This window comes from Calidris pugnax, unplaced genomic scaffold (assembly GCF_001431845.1).
Source record: "Calidris pugnax isolate Ruff unplaced genomic scaffold, ASM143184v1 scaffold174, whole genome shotgun sequence".
Lineage (NCBI taxonomy): Eukaryota > Metazoa > Chordata > Aves > Charadriiformes > Scolopacidae > Calidris > Calidris pugnax.
In genome coordinates, this window is record NW_015090907.1 from 1,853,781 (window position 1) to 1,878,806 (window position 25,026).

General features: G+C 42.1%; 1 protein-coding gene across 1 annotated transcript in view; it reads right to left on the minus strand.

The window, feature by feature from the left end:
• Positions 1-4,011: 4,011 nt before the first annotated feature.
• ZMPSTE24 (zinc metallopeptidase STE24) overlaps positions 4,012-25,026 on the minus strand; it is a 28,568-nt gene continuing 7,553 nt past the window's right edge. Inside the window, exons 4-10 of the mRNA XM_014949178.1 lie at positions 24,408-24,524; positions 16,869-17,021; positions 12,495-12,636; positions 9,824-9,984; positions 8,280-8,384; positions 6,118-6,261; positions 4,012-5,815 (exon numbers count right to left, since the gene is read on the minus strand). Of these exons, the coding sequence (XP_014804664.1) occupies positions 5,591-5,815; positions 6,118-6,261; positions 8,280-8,384; positions 9,824-9,984; positions 12,495-12,636; positions 16,869-17,021; positions 24,408-24,524 (1,047 nt within the window). The 3' untranslated portion in view covers positions 4,012-5,590. The remainder of the gene's footprint in view (positions 5,816-6,117; positions 6,262-8,279; positions 8,385-9,823; positions 9,985-12,494; positions 12,637-16,868; positions 17,022-24,407; positions 24,525-25,026) is intronic.

The window sequence follows — 25,026 nt, forward strand, 5'->3', positions numbered from 1 at the left end:
CGGGGCAGGGCGGGGCGGGAGCCGCCGCTGTGAGGCCGCCCGTGGCCCCGCACCTCTTCCCACGGGCCTCCGCGCCTACCCCGTGGGCCGAAGGTGGAGGCCTCGAAAGCCGCGTCCCGGTACCGGTGTGCTGCGGCCCTCGCTGTTCCCACAGACACAAACGGAGTCCCGGTTACGTGTGTCGCCTCACAGAGCTAATGGTCGTGGTGGTTTGTGTCGTGAAAGCCTCCCAAGCGCTTCTCTTTGATCTCTTCAGCAAGAGGGAGCAAGACAGGTCCCTTAGGTTCAGGCCATCAGGCTTCCCATTGCGGCTGTCCCTCCCAGAGGTCCCCCGCCTGCAGCCTCCATCCAGGGTGGTACAGACTAGGTACAAACTAGCAGGACCCCTTGGCCACCCAAGGAAAGCAAGGAGCCCTGTGGCCATAGCAGCCCCCCATGGACATAAGTACATCCACAGCACGACTCATGGAGTCTCTTGAAATGTGCCAAGACTGCTAAAAAGGAGCAGTCACAGAATCCCCGACAGGCAGGTGTTGGCAGGGACCTCTGGAGATCATCCCATCCAACCCCCTGCCAGAGCAAGTCCACCCAGAGCAGGTCCCATAGGAACATGTCCAGGTGGGTTTGAATGTCTCCAGAGACAGAGACTCCACCACCTCTCTGGGCAGTCTGTTCCAGGGCTCTGCCACCCTCACCTCTTGTCCTATCACTGGGCACCACTGATAAAAGACTGGCCCCATCCTCTTGACACCCACCCTTTCAGTATTTATAGGCATTGATCAGATTCCCCCCTCAGTCTTCTCCCAACCAAAAAGGACCCAAGTCCCTCAGTCTTTCCTTGTAAGAGAGATGTTATAGGCCCCTCATCATCTTTGTAGCCCTCTACTGTACGCTGTCTAGCAGTTCTCTGCCCTTCTTGAACTGGGGAGCCCCAAACTGGACACAGTGCTCCAGATGGGGCCTCACCAGGACAGAGTACAGGGGAAGGACGACCTCCCTTGACCTGCTGGCCATGCTCTTCTTAATGCGCCATAGGATGCCATTGGCCTTCTTGGCCACAAGGGCACATTGCTGGCTTTTGGGCATCCTGTTGTCTACCAGGACTCCCAGGTCTTTTTTCACAGAGCTGCTCTCCAGCAGGTCAGTCCCAACCTGTCCTGGTGCAGGGGGTTATTCCTCCTGAGTTGCAGGACCCTACACTTAGCCTAGTTGAACTTCATCAGGTTCCTCTCTGCCCAGGTCTCTCTGGGTGGCAGCACAGCTTTCTGGTGTGTCAGCCACCCCTCCCAGCTTTGTATCGTCAGGAAACTTGCTGAGAGTCCACTCTGTCCTCTCATCCAGGTCATTGATGAATATATTGAAGAGGACTGGACCCAGTACTGACCCCACATACTAACTATGTGTTACAGAACTCTAACTGGACCCTGTGCCAATAATCACGACCCTCTAAGCTCTATCTTTCAGCCAGTTCTCAATCCCACATACTAACTACATGTTACAGAACTCCAACCAGACTCCGTGCCAATAATCACGACCCTCTGAGCTCTATCTTTCAGCCAGTTCTCAATCCACCTCACTGTCCAGTCATCTAACCCACGCTTCCAAAGTTCACCTATGAGGATGCTCTGCGAGACAGTGTTGTAAACCTTGCTAAAGTCAAGGTAGACAGCATCCACTGACCTTCCCTCATCTATCCGTCCAGTCATGCCATCATAGGAGGCTATCATATCAGTAAAACGGGATTTCTTCTTGGTGAACCCATGTTGACTACTTGTGATAGCTTTCTTTATCTCCACACGCTTTGAAATAATGCCCAGAATGAACTGTTCCATCATCTTTCCAGGGATGGATGTGGGGCTGACTGGCTTGTAGTTTCCTGGGTCTTCCTTCTTGCCCTTTTTGAAGACTGGGATGACACTGGCTTTCCTCCAGTCCTCGGGCACCTCGCCTGTTCTCCGGACCTTTCAAAGATGGTGGAGAGCAGCCCTGCAATGACTTCTGTCAACTCCCTCAGCACTTGCAGATGCATCCCATCAGGACCCACGGACTTGTGGATATCCAGTTTACTTAATTGATCTCTAACTTGATCCTCCTCAACCAAGGGGAGGTCTTCCTTCATCCAGACTTTCTCTGTTTCCTCCAAAGTCTGGGACTTCTGAGGGCTGCACTGAGCAGTAAAAACTGAAGCAAAGAAGGCATTGAGCAACTCCGCCTTCTCTCATCCTCTGTCACCATGGCACTCACCTCATTCAACAGTGAGTCCACATTTTCCCTAGTTTTCCTTTTTCCTCTGATATACTTGAAGAAACCCTTCCTGTTGACCTTGACATCCCTTGCCAGGTTTAATTCCAAGGAGGCCTTGGCTTTCCTTGTTTAATCCCTGCATACTCTAAGAGCATTCTCATAATCTTCCCAAGTGGTCAGTCCCTTTCTCCACGTACTGTCAACTTCCTTCTTCCACTTGATTTTTTTCAGAAAAATGCTCAACCATGCAGGTCTCCTGCTTAGAAAGTGGTATTTGAATATCAACCAGCTCTCTTGTGCCCCCCTCCCTTCCAGAGCCCTAACCCATGGGATTTCTCCAAGCAGTTTCTTGAAGAGGTTGAAGTTAGCCACCCTAAAGTCCAAGGCTGCGATGCTACTTGTTGTTTTGCACATACTACCTGAACTCTATCTCTTCATGATCACTGCAGCCAAGGCCCCAACCTTAGTATCTTCCACCAGTCCCTCTTTGTTTGTCAGTACTAGGTCCAGCAGTATACATCTCCTTGTTGGCTCCTCCACTGAGTCAAGAAATTATCAGTACCCTGGAGGAACCTCCTGGACTGTACGTGCCTGGCTGTGTAGCCTTCCTAGCAGATAACAGGGATATTGAAGTCTGCCATGAGAACCAAGGCCTGTGATTGCCAGGCTACTTTCAGCTGACTGTAAAAGGCCTCCCCATTCCTGATCAGGTGGCCTGTAATAAACACACACTGTGTCGTCATGCCATTTCCATAAAGCATTCCAATTGTAGTCCTCCTCCTCTCCTTCCAAGGTCTGGACTCTTCCTCACCATCTCCACACAAGCTTCTAGTTACACCACCAGAAAAAGCTGGTGAGGCAGGGAATGGGAAGTAGGAGCCATTAGCCTTTGGCCAGAACACTGCTGATGGGTGCCCACTAGCCCCATGGAGCGTGCAGTTGTACTGCCAGAGATGTTCTGCTCCAGGTTCCCTTGCCTCAAATATTTGAACATTATTAGCTAAAGGAAACAGAAAACAAAAGCTGAGTTTTGTTGCCTCTCTCCTCATAACTAATCATTAATCAGAAGGGATGTGTGGCTGATCCCAGCAGACATACCTCTTAAGTCATGAAGCTGGTTTGTATTGGCTGGTGATGCAGATGTGTAGACACTAGGAGGATCTAGATACCTGGAAAGGCAGCAGCTGTCCCAAAAGATTTAGGTATGATTTTGACCATTCTCAGGAGCACAGGAAGCAACTAGAGGCTGTGGAAGGTCTGCCACATGTAGCTGATGCATTCCAGATATCTGCACGTTAATAAGTGGACAGGCAGAAGGTCAACAGTATACACTGACAAACAACGCCACTGCTCAGAGGTGACTGAAACCAACTCTGAACCCTTGTTCAGAGGAGTTAAATGATGAAATCAAGCTGGGAGAACTGCAGAGATCAACTCCAAACACTGACAGGGAAGAAAAGGAAGCAACAGGCAATTGCCATAACATCTTCACCTGTGAGCCTAAGTATTTCAAGTATTTCACACTTCCATAGGAATTGGTATTGCCTTCATTATCCCACATTACTCTCCTTTTGTGTTTAGCCAAATTTCTGAAGTAGCCATAAAATTCATTTTTTAGTATAAGTTTTAACCAATGGTGAGACAAATGGTCTTCTCAGAGCACATTTAGTGTGTTTTCCATAGGTTTACACTAACCAACATCTCAAACTCAAAACTTGGCACATTGTTTTACTCTTCTGAATTGACAGATTCAAGTTAATCCTTTTATTTTTAAGGGTCATTTATTAAATGCAGTTAACACGACAAATATAGGCTCCCCGTATTTGTAAAACTGTCTCCTATGTCCATATCTGTAGTTTAGCTTTGTATCTGCTAGGGGATAAACACAAATAGAATAAGGCATATAAAGGGCTCCCAGCAACATCTTATACCTTGTTGCACCTGAGACATCATCATGCCCATCATCTTATAAGGCATTTTCCCTATGATCAAAACACAAATTTAAGCTAACATTAAAGTCTCTGCAAATATTCTGACATCTGAAACAGTAAGAATTTGCTTTAATGACTTCTCTGTTTGTACAGAGCTGTACTGCAGATATAAAATCTGATTTTTATATGAAGTACGTACATTCAGTCTGGTCCAAAACATTTCTATGGCACATCCAAACTTATATTTAACTTTTATCTTTATTTCAACAAAAGCAAATTTAATTCCACCTTTAATCAGAAAAACCTGAGATAATCAATGCAGAAGCCATTTCTGCAATTATTCACTTTGTCCTTCACTAACCTATATGAACAAACTGGTTTTGGAGTATTTATATCAAAACAACGGTGAGGAATGTTTCCTAACTATTCCAGCACTGCTATTTCAGCTGGATTCATATTAATAGAAAACCCTCCATGGAGCAGAGGACAAAGCCCCTCAGAATGAAAGTTCAGCTCTGACACACGGAGCAACTGGACACTTCCATATACACAAAAAATTTAGGCAAAGGACAACAGAAACGGAGGAACTGAGGTGTGGAAAAGCTGTTAACCATTCCGCTGACAGCCAAAGAAGAGAGAAGAATAGAGAATTAGCAACTTTCTCTAACACGTGGGTCCTGTTCTGATTCTCTGTAACATCCTCTCACACCCTCAGCAGCACAATGCAGGAGGAGCCTAATCCCACTATCATGCTACCAAGTCCTGATTAGCACTCATTTTTGAGAAAGCCATGCCAGAACCAGGACACCGTGGTAAATTTCCTCATCTGTAATTCATCCTTCTTCCCACACTTCAGAGAAAGGAGGTTTTATTAAGTAGCATTTTCAATTACGACAGACATGAATCCAGGAGAGAGGCATGTTCTTGCATTCAGCTTTTTAAAACAGAAAACAATGACTGGAGAGTACAAGTATTATTACAGAAGAAATCAAGTCACTCAAACCTTCTTCATTGTGAAGAGGGTTGAGACTGGGAAGGTTCACAGAATGCTAAGAACAGGAAAAGGATCAAAAGTAATGTTCAAGGCATACACAAACTGAAGAAATAGGTGCTTTGAAGTCTATACTTTTGTTTTCATCCCTTCACAAGTCTATATTATGATATGGAGATAAAAGCCACTGTGTGTAGGGGGGGGAAGGTCTTCACCCATTACTTTTCCTACATTAAGTTCCACAGTTTTGCTTTTGTTAAAAAAGTCATTTATAATTTAATACCTCTTTCAGGATTCTCAGATCTGTGGTGCTGTTAACACTGCATTTAATTGGCATTATTCATTTTTAAAAAGAAATTATAAAGCAGCTCTGAACTTTGCTTCTGAGATGGAAGCACTGTCTCTGAACCAACAACGATTCCTGTCACTCCTGCTTTGCATCTTTCAATGCCTGAAGTCTTTCTAAAAGGGGTGGATGGGAGTAATGCCACATTGAAAAAATCCAGTCAGAAACAGGGAATCCTAAATTATCTTTGTTTAGCTTGATCAAAGCAGAATATAGGTCTTTAGCCTTCCCAAGTTCCTTGGCAAATGCATCTGCTTGAAACTCAAATCGTCGGCTTAATACAGTCAAACAAAATGAGAGAACCTGTGGAGAGAAATACATTAAAAATTATTTTAAAATTCAGCTATCTGAAGTTCCTTAGAGTATTAGTTAATACTGCTGTATGTTCCTTCCCACATCCCACACATCACTGTGGCTGTAGAATGACGTCACTAAGGTTTATCCAAGCCACACCTGAAACTGGGAGTCCCAACACAGAGCACTGAGCCTACTTATTTTAATAATATACCACATAGAGCCCCTTGAAACTTCAAACCTTCAGTCAAAATAAAATCATTATTTAAATAGGATGATACTTCAGCATCTGTGTCTTAAAAACAATTTACCTCATTGTAAGGTGAAAAAATGAACTGGAAAATAATCATCAAGCCTATCAGGGTAGGCTGGGTGTCATAGAAACCAAATGCAGCAAAGAGTTCTTTTCGACCAATTAACACAGCAAACAAGAAGAAGCAGAGGAAGGAATTCATCTAGAGAAAGGAAACAACATTCTTGATTAATATGAGTTTTTCATCTAAGTCTAAAACATGACCTATTCATATTACACATTTGCATAGAAACGCCACTGAAAAACATCCGAATAGATTACTTTAGAACAAATATGCAAAGAAGAACAAATATGCAAAGAAGAACAAATATGCAAAGAAGAACAAACAGCTGGCCTTTACCTGCTTTCTGTAAATGCATGCAATACAGAAATACTTATTTTCTGTCAGTGAGCTAAAAAATAAAGTCAAAGTAGCGAAGGAAGATGAAAAGACAAGAAGATTAGATAAGTGAGGAAGGAGTACAGGGTAGAATCTATCTCCTTGGAATAAAGCATAGGTTCCAAAAAATTTTACAACCTAACGTGTCTATACTGTGTCATACTTTTATTCCTGGAAACAATCCACACTTCCATCTAAGCCACTGCAACACTGTGTACAAACACTGCGCCTGCCTGGCTTTTCAGAGGCAAGAGGCAGGACCATGCTTTTCTCTAGAGAAGGTGATTAGTACCTTTTCAATCCATTCAAGTGTCTGTTTGGTCTTTTTAGAGTCCTGTGGAAAGTGTCAGAATATTGTTACCGAAACACACAGGACAGGAAAAAAAAAAGAGGGATGGCCGTGACAGCAAACAAGCAACAGAAAAAGCAGAAGAGATATTGCAGAGGAATTTGTGAAAATTTCTGAAAGTGAAGATAAAAATCTACCTATTTCAGCAAAATAATAGTATCTAGAAAGTGGATTCAAAGGCAAAAGTTACATGAGTTAGCAGAGTGGCAAAACCATCATAATAGTTGCTAGGTAGTAGGGATCAACACTGAAGTCAGAAATTGTGAGGTAATTAATTGCCTTAAAGCAGAAAGTGAGTAGGATCTCACTGAAGTGTTCAGCTACATGGATAAGAAAAAAACCAGCATGGAAATGGAAAGATAGAGATTTTCTTAAACAGGACCTCGATAGTGATGTTTACAGCTTGAAAAGCTTGTGAACAGCCTTAGTAAAAGAACAGAACAGCATTCCTGGAATGGTGCATATGTCTCAAGAAAGATGTGATGGAGTTACAGAAGGTGCATAGGAGGGCAGCTAAGAGAAACAAACACACAGAAAAAAAAAAAAGAAAAAAAAAAGAAAGAAAACAAAAGGCCAGGAACTTGGGAGAAAAGAAGGGTAAGTGATACCTGGAACAAGACAGATCTACACCAGAGCATATAGTGGACTGCTGATAGTAATTTAATAGAAGGCACATAGCTGTGCCTTGCAAATAAAAGAATTTGAAGTAGGAGGTTTTGGCGATGAATTCCCTTGTGTTGTGCAATGCCCAGAGGCATATGCATGAGGAAACAGACCATCAGGCTCATGGCAATCTCTAGAGATTGCTTCAGTGTTATCCCAATTTAGGCATGCACCAAGAATGGCACAATAAGGTTATTTACAATAAAAAATGCACAAGGTAAGAGAATACAATATAAATAAGAATGCCTTCCTGTGCCAGATTTCATAATCCTCAATCACATTCCTTCTCAACCCTCCAAAGAATAAGACTGATAGAAACTCTCAAGACACATAGCTTTCCCAGAGATAATTACAAACACCTAAAAAAAGTGCAGGCTGGGAGACAGGACACATCCAATCCTATCCCTAGCTCAGGGATGCAAACAGACCTTCAGAGAAGGCCCTGAGATTCAAACACACAAGGAAGAAGTGTTACAGAGCAAGAAAAATGTGTCCCAACTTTGGAAGGCTGCTGAGATTTATTAAAACAGCAGCAGACATGCTTTCTTAGATGCTTTCTACCAACCAGATGGAGCAAGGAGTGGACAGAAAGGTTCGTGCACATACACTGTATACACAGCAAAGAAGAAAAAACCAAAACAAAACCAACTTTCTGTCGCAGAGCAGAGTATATTGTGTGAATGTACACTTACAAATCTGGAAGGAGGCATTTGGAAACGGCAATAATTACAGAATGCTCTAGGAAAATCCCCAGTGTATCATAACTTACCTGGCTGATGATAATATTTTTGACAGTGTGACCTAGTTTCCAGTGACCCAATTCATGACCAAGTACAGCCAGAACTTCTTCATTTTTACATCCTTGTTTTTTATTCTGAGGGAATAACGAAGCATAGGTAATATCAGGTATGACTGAACACAACTAAATACAATTGTTACTTACTAGCTTTTTTTCCTAGATCAGTTAAGTGGCCCTAGATCAGGCTGTTCCCTTCTACCAGCAGATACAAACATGTAATTTCTTATTGAGTCTTTTTCAAGAAGATACTTACAAAAAAATAAACTTGTAAGTTCAACATGATTTCTACCATGAGGTGGTGTTCTCTTATTTCTATGTATGCAGATATGCCTGTGCAAACCTAGAAGAACATTGCAAAATCTGCCTTCCAAGCGCTCTCCTGCCACCCCCTGATCTCATTCTGTTTCTTTATTCAAGAAAAGCATTACACAGGAAGCAGACATTCAGAGGCACAGACTGCCCATGGAGAATTGAGAGCAAAGTCCTCTCCCTACTTCCTTCGAGACTTAACACGCTGCCTCCCTCCCAAGGCACTACTGTTGTTCCTTTAAAAAGGAATGACAACACCCCTGTCCTCTGCAACAAATACTATGACATGCCTTAAAGGTATCGTTAAGAAAAATGGACATCTGTACATGAGCAAGTCAGAAGCAAGCATGTCGACGTGTACTGAGAACATAGCTGAAGAACCTGTTCAAATGGAACAAATGATTCTCATTGTGACTAGAGCAGGTGAGCTCAAATTCCCCTCTTCTCATCACTCGCGTCCACAGTATGCCATATCCAACCATGGGTGAAGAGAATTCCACCACCAACACAGTTACAAGAAACAGAAGCTAGAACGAACAACAATCTATACATTGGCCTAACCGTAGGCCATTCTTTCTTCTCAGAATTACGCTTTCAGGCTCTTCAGAAAGTATTGTCAGTTTTAACCATCCCTACACTCTTCTGAAGCCACAAAAGCTGTTACAGCAGACTCGATGTACAGCTGCACATAAATGGAAAGGACAATGAAAAGCCATCATTCTCTTCTTGACCAGGGCAGGGGAAGATGCACACATGGAATCTGTATGTGAGTGCACACTTGCATCCCTCTTGCACCAAGATTCCTGCATGTAGTAAACGGTACACAAATGACACACTGATAGTCAAAAGCATTTAATTCAAAATGAAGCTGCAGTGTGGCAGTCCCAAGAGAAGGCACACCAGGTAAAAACCTGAACAGGTTTCCTTATTCAAACAATTACAAGGAAGAGCTATTTTTTTAATGTGGGGAACCAAAGTTTTGCTTAAGTCCCTGTGGATTTCTATATCTTTGGTGCTTTCTGCACCATTCACACAGCCCCAAAAATTCCATTTAGCAGCTCAGGGATACTTCAGTGTTAAAATAGCATTAGGTATTGGAATTTAGCATCTCATTCAGGACCTTTAAAATACATTCAGAAAACACGAGGGAATCTCTCACCAAAAAGTTAGTGTAGATAGCATGATGAAAACAAAGATGAACTCACTTTGGTTTTAGACTTTGTCTGTTCATTCTCACCATCTTCTCCTTCTGCTGGCTCTTTGTTCAATGCAGAATAATCTTCCAGGAGGGTGTCAAAGAGTACTATCCGCTTATTCTTGAAGAATCCATAGAAATAAGCATTGCTATGAGAAGAACGCTTAGAACCTGATGGGGAAAATTTACATTAAAGACCATGATCTGAATAATCCCATGCACTGAAGACTATGCAATATTACACAGAACAGATTCTTCCAAAGGAATTCTCAAAGTCATCAGATGAACAGTAGACAAACTCAAGCAAATGAGTTTGCAGGTTGAAGCATATTTTAAAATGATCTAAGTGACGATGATCTCATAATTTTTTTCATCTGTAACATGTAATCATTAATACATGACTGCATAAAAGCAGTCATGTGAAGATCTAATATCCAGAAGAAAAGCAATTTCTACTGCAATTTCAAGTTCAGATTGGGAAGCGCATTCTGTATAGAACACGTGCTGCTGTCCTGGCAAAGGATCTATGACGAACAGATTTTGTACCAAAATTCCTACATGTAGTAAACGGCACACAAATGCCACACAGATAGTCACAAGTATTTCATTCAAAACGAACCTTCAGTGTGGCAGTCCCAAGAGAAGGAACACAAGCTAATGTTTAGAATTCTTTCAATGTGCCAGCAAAGATGAGTTGAAACAGATAAAGGATGAAGATCTTAGATACAGGTAAGGAGAAGATGAAGAGCTGGACTATAGGTATTAGGCAGTCTCTCAAAATTATTTTTGTTTGAAAAAGGTAATGTTTTACAGCTACTTTTATCTAGAGCAGGTGAATCATAGACTATTTCTACTATCAATATACTTGGGGCCAAGAAACTCATCTCTTTCCATGGAACATGGACTGTTTCAGTTGATTAAAAAGCTGTCTATATCAAAGCAGCTGATAAAACTGCCTATTTTTGCCTACAGACAGGAGCTGTTGCAACATCAGGACTGAAAGAGGTCTCTGAGAGAAGAGGAAGATTGCTCTGGTTTTTGCAGCAAAAGTTAAGATACTTCAAGTTGAAGGTGTCTGCCTTAAACTCTCACTATAAATGTATGAGCTGCATGAACTCCTTAGGACACAAAATATCCACTGTTCCATTGCAAGCCAACCAATGATATGGTCATGGTAACCTTCAGCAGCAAACCAAGACAGATCAACAGAGGAAGAGGCTGGTCAGAGTACAGACCCTCAGCATCCAGTCCCTTCTCAGTGAAGAAATCTGAACAGCCAGTGTTCCCTTTCATCTGCTCATCATAAAAAACTTGATCCTCACTAAGTGTTGGTGGAGAAGAAACCTTTATAGTCTGCCTGTTACAGAATGAACCCTGAAATCAAAAGACTTGGTTGCACATGTTACTAAGAAGTCAGCTCTGGAGTGGGAAGAGGCAAGACAGAGTACAGAAAATCACTGGCAAAAAGACGTTCACACATCCAGTCCCCCACGTCAGAAGGGAATGGTCCTGGCTTATCATTCTTAAGGACACCAGGAAAGGAAACGGGGGTCTGGCAGCTTCCCTCCACTGCAGATCAGCGCCACTAAATGCAGATGTGCTCCAGAAGCCAATGCAGAAGTATACTACACAGGGGCCAAAGTACCAATAGTTGGCTCACAGGACTTTCACCATAGTTAAAAGCTAGGGTACAGCCAACAATGCATATGGGAGAAAACTTACAAGCCTCTGTACTGACTCTCAAGCTTGAAAAGCTTCAACATCACTAGGAAAGAGAGGTGTTTCTTGGTCACCAAGTATACCAACAGCAATAGTTCCTTCCTGTGCTAAGGCAGAGCACTGTCTGGATTTGGCCAACCCAATCTGAAAGCCAGAGCTTCCAGGCTAGATAAAGCCTTTATTACTCTCTCTTACAGTAAAATTCTACCATTTCAGCTCTTCACACCATCTCATACTGCTTTCACCAAGACAATAAAAACACCTCTGATCCTCACAGGTGGGGGAGAATACCAAAACAAAATTTGGGAAAGTCCCTGAAATCAAGTTCAGAAGGGAGCAAAATGAGTAACAGTGGAAATGTGAAACAGTAAAATGCTCCATAAACACAGAAGTGGAGAGGAAGTGACATGGCAGATGGCATGCTCCTTTTGATATTCCATGACCTAAGAACAGAGGATGAGAAATTCATTACTAGAAAGTGAAAAAAATTACAGTCTCAAGTAGAAGGTATGAGTCCTTCCAGCCACATCATAAGAAACTGTTCACCTGAATGCTCTAAGAAGGAGTAGGTGTTTTTAACTTTCATAACTTTTTCAGCTGTTTCACCAAGGACTTCAACACAATGAATGCTAAACTGAGACTGGAAAAGATAAAAACCCACCCTTTTCCCTCTGGTTTAAAGCTCTAAAATTGGAATCTTGATTGCTGCTTCCGTTTCTGACTGTGGTTTGTATTTCCACTGCACAGAGCCAAGACAATGCTTCCAACGAGATGCTGCATTAAGGCTGTACATTCAGCTTTACATTTCTGACCCCAAGGCAAAAAAAGGAAAATGTTAGAGACATTGACAAGTATTAGAATAGCCGAGGAGTATAAGTAACTGCCCTATTACAACATCCATAATCAAAGCTAAAAATCCACAAATTCAAAATTAGGAAATCTCTTTATTACAAAAAGCTCACCTTCGACAACGTACACCTTAGTCAATGGGAAGTCAATGCTCTTTGCCATTGTTTCAATTTGTTGCTTGAGCTCTCCCTCAGGAAGCGGAATGAATTTATCAAACAAAGGTGCAATATAGTCTGCATAGATTGTAACAAGCACCTGCAAACACATACAGATACTAAAAGCAAGGCATACAAATGTGTATATAGCATTACAGGTGAAGCATGTGTAAGTACAATAAGAGGGCACAATTTCAAAAAAACACTGGATAAAGCAGAGTCCTGTACGAAGTGTGATCTCAGCTCTCCACAGTGCATCCTATTTGCAGGGACAACTGTTCAGTCAGTTGACAGTCAGCAATTCAACAGCCACACCAGGGTGGGGGCAGGTTCATCTCAAACATACGGTCCTCAGCAGAATTTGTGTAAACAGCGCATCTGCTATGAGGGTGCATCAAACCGCAGAAGCCAAAGCCACTGTGACATCTGGGAGCAGTGGTCTTGCCAGTGACAGGCTGTCACTGTCACCCACTTCAATACTGGAAAGCTCTGAAGTGTTTCATAATGAGCAGCAGAGCCGATTGAACCAGGAGATAGTCCCACTTTTTCAAATTCCTGCTAAACTTACAAAGTCACTGTCTAAAACAAGCAAAAAATGTCATGCCCCCCATTTCCGTCCCCTTCTCCTAGTCATATGAAGAGCTAAGGAACAATGATTAACAGCCATGTCCCAAAAATCACTACAATGCACCTGCATCTCTTCAAACTGGCAGTAGATGCAGCCCAGATGAGAAAGCCAGGGCTGGAATATCACAGTGATAGGACAGAAAGTTGAACTCCTTTTCCTCACACTCTAGACCTTCACAAAGTGATTTTTATTTATTTATTTTAAAGAAAAGGACTGGAGAAAAGTTTAACTTCTGGTTAGTGGAAAAGGAACAAGACATGAGAGGCAAATGGACATCAACATTAACTTCAAAGTTAGCTTGACAGCTTTTTTTTCCCCACTGAAACACAAGCACCTTGACTTGGGAAAGTATCTGCACTGTAGAAAAAGTCCAATGAAATCTAGAACTAGAGAAACAGACTTTTCCAAGTGAGGGCATCAATAGATTCACCACTAGAAAATAAGAGTTCTTTTCATTACTGTGCCTGTTAAGACAGGGGTTTAAACCTCTGCAGATATTTTGCAGCAGGTGTAGGCGCAGAAATCAGCTGTCTCTTTCAGTCCAGACAAGTGTCTCAGACCATGTGGTATTTGTGGACTGATTCTGATTTTTTATCTCTGATCTTTGTGTAATGCCTTGATTGATATCAGCAGGCATAACAGACTGCTAGAAGAAAGCAACTCTTAACTGTGATCACAGAGTTATGGAATGCAATTACAAATGGAATTTTTCCCTAAACCAAACTCTAAAGGGTAAACTAACTTCTTAACGTTATTTTGCATGTCAAACACCGTTCAAACCCACACATTAAGGCCCCACACAGTGATCAATACCCTGTAAAGCTGCAGTGACACTGCAAGACACCTGAAAAGCACCAATTGCCCGGGCGTGCACTTAGTCCTCAATAAAAAAGCATGAGAGTTGGAATAAAAATAATAATAATAAAAAAAAGAGAGTGGGCCACTCAGTCTTGCTACATTATCTTTCAGTATAGAAGTCTGTAGTTCTAATAGAATATGTTTTATTTTCTAGCTTTTGTTGTGTAAAAGATAGGCCAACCACTGTTTTATCAGCTTCTAAAGTATCTGTAAAATCGCAGAAAAAAAAAAATAATCTATGTGGACAGCCCAACTGGAAGGGGCAGACAAAGCAAAAATATAATAATGTTTTGTGATAGGAAAGCAACAGAGAAAGAAATGTGGTATCAGCTGGGCAAGTTCTGGTTCTCACCTTGAAACCTGGTTACTACTCGCCTACATCTTCTCTTTCTACTAAATTTGCTTGATAAAGACAATAAAATGGACATTCATAAGGTTTCTCATATGAGATCAAACAACATTTTTTACAGTACATATTTTAAAGAAAAAATGGCAAGAATAAAAGCAGTCAATGACTGCCATAAAAGAAAAAATTTTCACTTTCAGTGCATAAATGAGGGCAGGCCATTTCAGAAAATCCTGTATCTTCTTTCAATCGTGTAACTACCAGTTCTTTTAAAATTTCCACTTAATACTTCTATGAAAAAGCAAGTCTTAAAAGCCTTTAAGACTAAAGACTTAAAATATAGACTGGATATCACAGGAGGAACTAATATCTTCCCAATTTTGCAAATAATAAGGCTACATGAGAATAATCTGTAAATACGGACTGTCACTCAGGTTGACAGAGCAGTACCTTAAATGCTGAATTATGATTTAAGGGTATACTGCCAATCACAGCTTGAAAGGAAAAGAACTATTCTTTAAGAAGTACTGATCAAAGTCTGCAAAGATCTCTCTGTAACAGTCATGTCAATATACATGAACTGACATTTTTGAGAACTAACACTACAATTTTTCAGAATACCTTCAGAGACAAAAAACAGGGAAGATGCCAGAGCATAAGGACAGAATGGACTGGACTACAGGACCACAACACAACAGGAAACCCTGTACAACTAAGCCAACAAACAAAAAAAGCTTGAAAGAACTCAAAGTAGTAGGTGTTAAGTTCAGCTTACAATTAAGTGGGGCACTTCTGCTACTATACTGCTGCCACCGTGTTCCTCAGAAACACATCGCTGGCAACTGCACTGTGCCATAATTAGTGGCAGTCCAGAAATCCACTAATCCACACAGGTTTTATTTCAGTTACATGTTAGGTATCAATGATGCAAAAGTACAAGTAAGCAAGAAATACAATTCAGATAATGATATCTGTATCCCATAAAAACAGGATTACGAAAAGACTTTGCAGTCATGGTTTAAACTGAGCCACAATTCCTGCTGTGTTGCTGCGTCTGAGAAAGTCAATGCACCTATGGGATATTTAAGTGGAAAATCAGATTGTCCTGTGTTAATGGCAATGTCCTCCCATGTAGCATTATGATCACATCTTTGTAAAACAAACAGCCAACACCTGTGCTTTAGAAAGGAAGCTGACAAACTGAAATTCCAAGAAAGCTATAAAAGCCATCTGAATCTAGAAGCAGTGGGGAAAAAGAAAATTAAAAAAAAAAAAAAGCAGGACACTTGCTTAAATCATGAAAGAGAAGCTTAAGAAGGAAAAAAAAAAAAATCACCATTTCCTACAAAGGTATTCCTAAAAATTTTCTTGATGATGCATTCCAGTTCAACCAGAAAGTCGGAACTTGACATGAGAATCAGGGATTGATGGACTGAAATTTATTGTTAGGCTAATGTGGCAGGCTTTATTACATTACTGTAATGTAATAATTCTTTTACTTGTTAGGGTGCTCTTTTAATCTAGAAATTAATTAATATATACAACTATACTTCTGTAATTTCTTCCTGGGGTGATGGTTATTACATTGAGGAAAAAAACAGTAGAAAACTATGTTGGAAGATAAAAAAAAATACAGACCTTGGAGCTTATAGTAACAATAGAAACCACCAAATCTTTATGATGTATAAACGATCCTTTTAATATAAGCCATAAAAATGTCAGTTACCAATTCAGTATAATAAAATGAGCTACATCTGTGCCAGAAATTGAAAACTGCTACTTGTCTCAATACAAAGCAATGCAATTGAGAGTTGGTGTTTGATGACCTGTAAGAAAAGCCCACTGGAAACACCACAGGCCAAAGCAGATTCTGCCTCGTCTTGCCAAACTGCTGATAGTTGTTCTTGTGCCCTTCCCATACTTAAGGAAAAGGAAGACCTATCACCACATAGTGTTGTACTTTCAGTATCCATTCTAGAACTTTTTGAATGTTTATTTTTCAATTGATGAAGACACTCCAGTATTAAATAGATAAAATATAAGATTTGTCCATTAATGTGCACAATTAATATGAATTACTATTCCTGAACAAATACACTGAGAGTAAGACACACTGTTAAAGCTTGCAGACATTAAAATTTCACTGAATTTCACTGAATTTTTTAGAGTTGGAAGGGACCATAGAGATCATCTAGTCCAACTCCCCTGCTGAAGCAGGATTGCCTAGAGCTAGAGCATGTTACTCAGGAGCATCCAGGCGGGTCTTGAAAATCTCCAAGGAAGGGGACTCCACACCCTCCCTGAGCAGCCTGTTCCAGGGTTCTGTCACCCTCACCGTGAAGAAGTTTCTCCTCATATTTGAGTGGAACCTCTTATGTTCCAAATTCCCAGATTTAGATTTTTCTCCACTTCCTTTCAGTTACGTTTTTAACCCTCAGTACACTGAACCATGCAAGTAAACTAGCATTTGGAAGAAACCCAAACATATTTTCATACTCACCAAGGAAACAACTAATGTGAAGAGCCAGGCATAGATGAAGAAGTAGTCTCCCCCTATTTTAATAATGTAAAGCAGAAGGGATGTCACTGGCAACAGAATACACTGAGTCACGATAAACTTCTTGATTGCATCCTTAAAAAAAAATCCCAGAGTCTGTAAAGAAAGGATATCAGTGATATTTTAGTGTAACTATTGATATGCCACAGTGTTTAATAAACTGATCCCTTCAGTGAATGCACAGAAACAAAATAAGAGAAATCGCCAAACAGAAATACCACTGTGATAAGGAAATCAAAGTCAATTAAGAAAAGGTGGAAGAACCTTTTCACCTCCTTTCCTGGTAGCTGTGGCTCTTTAACATGGACTCCAAGCCCTTAGGAAGACCTGACCTTTATTTTGTGTTGCACACGTGTCCTTCATTAAAAGAGGAAGGAAAAAAATAAGCTTATCTGTCCTTTAATTCCTTTACCAATCTATATCCCAGATATTATGGCATTTTTAGAGAAAAGGAAACTCTTAAGAAACATAGCTACATTAAAATATTTTGTCTTTGAACAGTTGCCTCCATTCATCTTAACTTTCAGTTACCATCAAGCTGATTGTCTTAACTGGAAATATACAGAAGTCCTATTAAAGATTTTTAGATACATATTTGGCATTTTACTCCAAGCTTCCACTGACACGCAGTTACTACTCATGTAGCCACCTCAGGTTTTAAAATTAGTATAACTTTAATAGAAGCAATAGATATTCCAAAGACCTCTACCTGAATTAATGTGATCTAGTGACTCTGCAACATAATTAGATCGCCAACTAGCTCTTTCAGGAATTGTGACTTCAGTACTTACAGCTATCTGCAAGGCACAGAAGTGAGGGGGTTATTATGTAAAGATCCTTCCCAACAAGGTTGTATTTAAAAGCCCATACTACATTAAAGATATGGAACTCGTCTGGAAAGAAAAAAAATACTGGTGAAACAGATTTAAATAAAAACTAAGGATTTGGAGCAAGAATCTGGACAGATGCCTCTGACTTCCATGACTATCAGAAACACAAATCAGACATAAACCCACAATTTTAGACTACTCTTTATGCAGACATATTCACTCTGGTCACACAGTGAGCACTCTGGCGACATATTCTTGCTAAGCAACCATTAGCATCAGCAGTAACACAACTGTATACACACATGCCCACACAAATGCAACACTCCAGAAGATATGCCTTGCCTACCTTTAATATTCCCAGGTAGTATGGACTACCTTTTCCAGCAAAAGAGTTCTGTAACTAGAAAAGCAGAATCATGGCTCTCATTCACACTAAGCAGTGCTCTTTTCCTGAAAACGGTATGGAGAAGCAGGAAAGAAACTCTCTGGGTCATCCTGGACAAAGGAAAAATCGTTCCTGTTTGATCAAGACTCAAATTGGTACAAGCCAGGAGAGAAAAAATAAAATAGACAACAGCAGGTTCCTCCTTCATTGTTTCCTCAGCTCAGCCAGAAAAAGGCCTATTTCATTCTTTTAGCTTAGTAAACAGCTGAAGAAACAGTCGCTTAATATAGTGCTGCCAGCGCTGTTTCCACTGGGCTTTCTGAAACACATCAACTACAATCCATTTAGCTCAAGTTTTCATTTTAACTCTTTCTTTACTTCTAGCTCCACAATCTAGGAGTAGAGCTATAAAATTGCATGGTATCTTTCATCTTTGCCTCACCTCTTTCCTGCTTTCTAAGGCAGATGTGACTTCAAGAGAAATCCTCATTTTCAGGAAGCTGCTCCCATTGAAGAAGAAGTCTATCTATCTGAAGATCATTTGAGAATCATTGCTAGAAAATCCAAAGTCTGTGCTGGTACCAGGTGTGAATTTGTCTCATTCACTAAAGGACCTATCCCATCAGCCTGAAATGGAACATGAAGATTTGACTGTGTTTGTAAGATATAGAATCATAGAATGGTTTGGGTTGGAAGGGACCTCAAAGATCATCTAGTTCCAACCCCCCTGCCCTGGGCAGGGACACCTCCCACTAGAGCAGATTGCTCAAGGCCACATCCAGCCTGGCCTTGAACACTTCCAGGGATGGGGCATCCACAACTTCCCTGGGCAACCTGTTCCAGTGTCTCACCACCCTCAGAGTAAAAAATTTCTTCCTGAGATCTAATCTGAATCTTTTTTCTTCCAATTTAAAACCATTTCCCCTTGTCCTATCATTACCCTTCCTGGCAAAGAGTCCCTCCCAAGCTCTTCTATAGGCACCCTTCAGGTATTGAAAGGCCGCTATAAGGTCTCCCCGGAGCCTTCTCTTCTCCAGGCTGAACAATCCCAGCTCCCTCAGCCTGTCTTCATAGGAGAGGTGCTCCATCCCTCTGATCATCTTCGTGGCCCTCCACTGCACCTGTTCCAGCCGGTCCATGTCCTTTCTGTGTTGAGGACTCCAAAGCTGGACACAGTATTCCAGGTGGGGTCTCACGAGTGCAGAGTAGAGGGGCAGAATCATCCCGAGACCTGCTGGCCACACTTCTCCTGATGCAGCCCAGGACACGGTTGGCTCTCTGGGCTGCACTGCCAGCTCATGTTGAGCTTCTCGTCCATAAGCACTCCCAAGTCCTTCTCCTCAGGGCTGCTCTCCAGCCAATCTCCACCCAACCTGTATTTGTGCCTGGGGTTGCCATGTCCCAGGTGCAGGACCCTGCACTTGGCTTGGTTGAACCTCATGTAATTTGCACGAGCTCACCTCTCCAGCCTGTCCAGGTCCCTCTGGATGGCATCCCTTCCCTCCAGCGTGTCAACTGCACCACCAAGCTTGGTGTCATCAGCAAACTTGCTGAGGGTGCACTCTATCCCACTGTCCATGTCTCCAACAAAGATGTTAAACAGTACTGGTCCCAATACCGACCCCTGCGGAACACCACTCCTTACTGGCCTCCACCTGGACATTGAGCCCTTGACTGCCACCCTTTGGGTGCGGCCGTCCAGCCAGCTCCTTATCCACCAAGTGGTCCATCCATCGAATCCGTGGGTTTCCAATTTTGAGACCAGGATGTCGTGTGGGACAGTGTCAAATGCTTTGCATAAGTCCAGGTAGATGACGTCAGTTGCTCTGCCCTTGTCTACCAAGTCTGTGGCAGTACTGTAAAAGGCCACCAAATTTGTCAGGCACGATTTGCCCTTGGTGAAGCCATGTTGGCTGTTTCCAATCACCTCCTTTTTTTCCATGTGCCTTAGCAGAGATTTCAGGAGGATCTGCTCCATGATCTTGCCAGGCACAGAGGTGAGACTGACCGGCCTGTAGTTCCCTGGGTCTTCTTTGTTTCCTTTTTTGGAGTTATGTTCCCTTTTTTCCAATCAGTGGGAACTTCACCAGACTGCCACAATTTCTCAAATATGATGGAGAGGGGCTTAGCAACTTCATCTGCCAGCTCTCTCAGGACCCGTGGATGGATTTCATCAGGTCCCATGGACTTATGCACCTTCAGGTTCTTTAAGAGGTCATGAACCTCATCTTTTTGTACTGTGGGTGGTTCTTCATTCTCAGAGCCCCTGTACTTGCTCTCTGTGACTTGTTCAATGTGGCCAGGGCTCCTGCTAGTGAAGACCGAGGCAAAAAACTCATTCAGTAGCTCAGCCTTGTCTGCATCCTGGGTGACCAGGTCTCCCGCTTCCCTCCGGAGGGGACCCACTGCTTCTCTCGTCTTACCCTTATCCCTGATATATCTATAGAAGCTCTTCTTGTTATTTTTCACATCCCTGGCAAGATTTAGTTCTGCCTGGGCTTTCGCTTGCCTGATCTGGTTTCTGGTGACTCGCACAGTTTCTCTGTATTCTACCCAGTCCATCTTTCCCTACTTCCACCCTCTATAGGCCTCCCTCTTGGTCCTAAGCTTGCCCAGCAGTTCCCTGCTCATCCATGCGGGCCTGCCAGATACTCTGCCCGACTTCTTCTTTTTCGGGATGCACCTCTCCTGAGTTTGGAGGAGGCAATCCCTAAATGCCACCCAGCTCTCCTGGGCCCCTCTCCCCTCTAGTTCTTTTTCCCATGCTACCTTGCCAATCAGATCTCTCAGGAGATCAAAGTCCGCTCTTTTGAAGTCCAGGGTAGCCACCTTGCTGCACATCCTCCTTACTGCGTTATGAATCTTGAATTCTATCATCTCATGATCACTGCAGCTGAAGCTACCCTTGAATTTGACATTCCCGACCAGCCCCTCCTTGTTGGTAAAGACAAGGTCCAGCGCTGCTCCTTTCCTCGTTGGTTCTTCAATTATTTGGAAAAGAAAGTTGTCTTCAACGCATTCCAAGAATTTCCTGGATTTCCTGTGCTCTGCTGTGTTGTCTTTCCAACAGATGTCAGGGTGGTTGAAGTCCCCCATGAGTACCAGAGTGTGTGAGCACGATGCTGCCCCTATCTGTTTATAGAGGGCTGCATCCTCACTGTCACTTTGATCTGGTGACCTGTAGCAGACTCCTTCTGTAACTTCACCTGCCCCTGTGCTCCCTTTAATCCTCACCCACAAGGTCTCTGTTGTGTCTTCATCCATCCCTACTTGAGGTCCATACATTCCAGGTGGTCCTTGACATAGAGGGCAATACCCCCTCCCCTTCTGCCCATCCTGTCCTACCTGAAGAGTCTGTAACCCTTCATTCCCACACTCCAGTCATAAGAGCCATCCCACCATGTCTCAGTGATACCAATAAGGTCATAGCCATGGAGGTGTGCGCACATCTCTAATTCCTCTTGCTTATTCCCTATGCTGCGTGCATTTGTGTATAGGCACTTCAGCTGGGTGCCTAAAGGGGCTGACTTTTTAGCTGAGATGGTAGGTTGATGGCTCTCCTCGAGTTTTTTTCTGCTTGACCTGTGTTTAACCCCCTCCCCCTTCAGACCTAGTTTAAAGCCCTTTCAACAAATCCTGCCAATTCGCAGGCCAGTATCTTCCTACCCCTCTGAGACAGGTGTGCTCTGTCTGCTGCTATCGTATCTGGTGCCATGTGAATTTCCCTGAGGTCAAAAAACCCAAAATTTTGTTGGTGGCATCAGTTTCTGAGCCACTTGTTAATCACATATCCCTTTCTATTTCTTTCAGTATTCTCGCCTGCAATTAAGGGTATTGCTGAAAAAATTATCTGTGCCCCTGATCCCTCAACCAGTTTCCCCAATGTCTTAAAGTCCTTTTTAATTGTTTTTAAGTTTCCGGTGTTGATCTCATCATTTCCCACCTGCATAACTACTAAGAGGTAGTAGTCAGAGGGCTGTACCTCTAATCAGTTTGGACCTGGACTCAGCCTTCAGTTCTTGGCATGAGGACCACTGTGGCAAAAAAAACAAACTTGTAAAAGCCATCATGCAGGTAGCTCAATCAAGCACTTATCAAGACCCATAGGTGTCAGTGCTAAGTCTTCCTTTTTCAATTGATCAGGCACAACGCTTGCATTTACAACAGTGAAGCGCCCAGAGAGCACAGCTCCAGGGAGAAAATGTCTGGAAGATATACCCAGAATCGTCCTCACCCTACCTAAAGCACACAAAGAAACCACATGGATTCTGCAAGCTCTCAAGCCAGTTTTAAAGAAGCTCAAGCTGCTATGTTCAGTATTTCACCCTCTGCTTCTTCTGCAGAGAGGCAGGGCCTGTTCAAGGCCTGATCAAGACAAAGTCTCCATCCACCAGCTAGTCTGTGAGTCTGCTCTATTTTTAGTGCTTTACAACTCCCAGTGCTGACAGTCTTTGGACTTTTGTGTCCTGGACATAAAGGGCTTGCAGACCTGGCACAGAGACGAAACTTACTCCTCACTAAGGTAGGACAGACAATCAAGGTGCACTCCTGATGCGACTACTCAGGATTGACATGAGAGACAAAAGCGAAAGATGGCTTTTGATGCATATTTAGGGATTTTGAATGTCTAAAGGATATCTAGGCTAGGCCAGGGCATAAGCACATTACTAGAATTAGGACTTTGCCAGCCCTTACAATTTTTGAGGACTACAGAAGAGAAGTGACAGCCAGAGAACAAACAAAATACATCAGATAGGTATTTCTCCCCAAAAAAGATTGCTTGACTCATGCTCTGGAAGCATGGCAACATTCCTTCCTCCCTTGATAGAAGCAGATGTTAGCCTGACAGTATTCTCACTGTAAAGTCTGCAAAAGGAAAAAGATCTCCAGGACTACAGCTCAGAATCACCTAGGATATGAATGGCTATGTGTGCCATCATTCTGATGATGAGTATTTACTTGCTGGTGAGAGAAAAAAGTGATTGTTAGAAGTTACACATATGTTTTTCAAACCACAAGGGTTTTTTATAAGAATAGAGAGCTATATGGAATATAAAAAGCGTTCTGAGTTGGTGACAAGCTCAAGGCTTACGAATAACTAGAACGACGTTCAGATTTGCTTCCCAGACTGGAGCAGGAGCTGCCATTGGCACAGTATCTAAAGACTGGGGGCCAGGGCAGGGGGGAAATCAAACAAGCCTTGCAGTTTCCAGCAATACATACAGATACCAAAGCAAAACTGTGCACTGAGATTTTTCATAGTTGGACTTTCCTGGAAAGAAAACAGTATGCCACTAAATAATTGACATGAACCAAAATAATATAGGATGTGTCAGGATCTACAGGCTTCTGTTTCAAAGACCATTGAGAGAGTGTCCAATCATTGCATTTAGAGCTTTTTTTTCTCACTTGTTTTCTTACTTGTTTTATAGAAGCAATAACAAGCATCAATTTATCAATTTACCAGCTTAGAAATAAGGTGGTCTAGCTCAATCTTCCTGCCTCCATAGAAACTTGAAACTGAAACTGGCAAATACCAGAGCATCTCTACCCTTCTTACAATGAGCCTGTAAAAAAACCCAAACTTCCTTCTAGACTTGGAACAGAAAGTACTGTAGACAACACTAGCTGGGTCCAAAAGCAGAAAACAAGTTTTGTGCTCTGGCATGAAATGGCTAATGATGTGCAGCTGAGGTTCCTCTCCCAAAAGGAAAATCTGATCCCATGAGAAACTGATACTGAAACAGGTTAAACCAAGTTGATGAGAGAAATTAAGAAAGCCAGTGTTGATATTAAGTGAGTACCTAAAAGAAGTACAAATGAAGAGCTGAATTCTCCGATTTACTAAAGGCTGATACAAGAAATCAGTAAGTGAAACAAAATAAGGAGAAAAATAATTTTTGTTTCATCTGTTCAGTGTCCAGGAATCAGAACTGCCCCATCAAGCAGTGATCCAGATTTCTCAGGAAGGGCATACAAAGGGCAAAAGAACAGTCCATCCAAAAATGAACAGTTGAGGTGTTCTCTGTTGCACTGCTGGAAGACATACTTCTCTTTGCTCAGAGGCTTGGGCTCACGCAGACATTCTGGTGTGGCATGGGTACTTCTGCAACGGTCACAAACTGTCATTGCTCTTATTTTTACACAGTGCGAGTAGAAATGTTCCTAAAACTAATGATCTTTGGCACAGATACGGACATACCAGGCCATCCATCCAGCCAAGGCTACTGAAGACAATTAGGTAAGTATAAGTCCTATTTACAATACCTGCTGATTGAAGCCATGTTTCTCTTCTATGACAAATGTGTTATATAAACTCCATGGGAGACCGGTCACTGCACTGAAGAGCGTTGCAAGCAGCAGAAATACCAACGACTGGACAATCTAAAAAGGAAAAAAAAAATCTGATATTTACTGACTTGTACTAACATTAATATTCTGGGTGTTAGAAACAGATTTCATGTCATCGGTTAGAAGATGAAGATAGGTAATTCACAGAAATAACATGTCTGTGATGATTAGATTACTGATCACTGAAATAGCTTACTATGTTACAGAAAGAAAATATATATACACTCATGAAACAGATTTAAACAAAAAGTTAAGGATTTGGGACAAATCCTCAGCTCATCCACAGCACAAAGACAACATAAGCAGTAGCCTCAAATTTCTTACCCCTTTACTGTGCAGGAAGGTCACATATAAGATTAGGAAAAAGACAACACCCAAATAAAAAGCCACAAAAACCCAACCTACCACCTTGTTTGACTCAAGTAGCTTTGAGATGTGAATGTTTTTAACATACAAGGCTATTTTAGTTAATTTAAAAGTCACATACTGTCAGCAGTCTCAGACTCGCTGAATCATTGCGCTACCAGAAAATCTG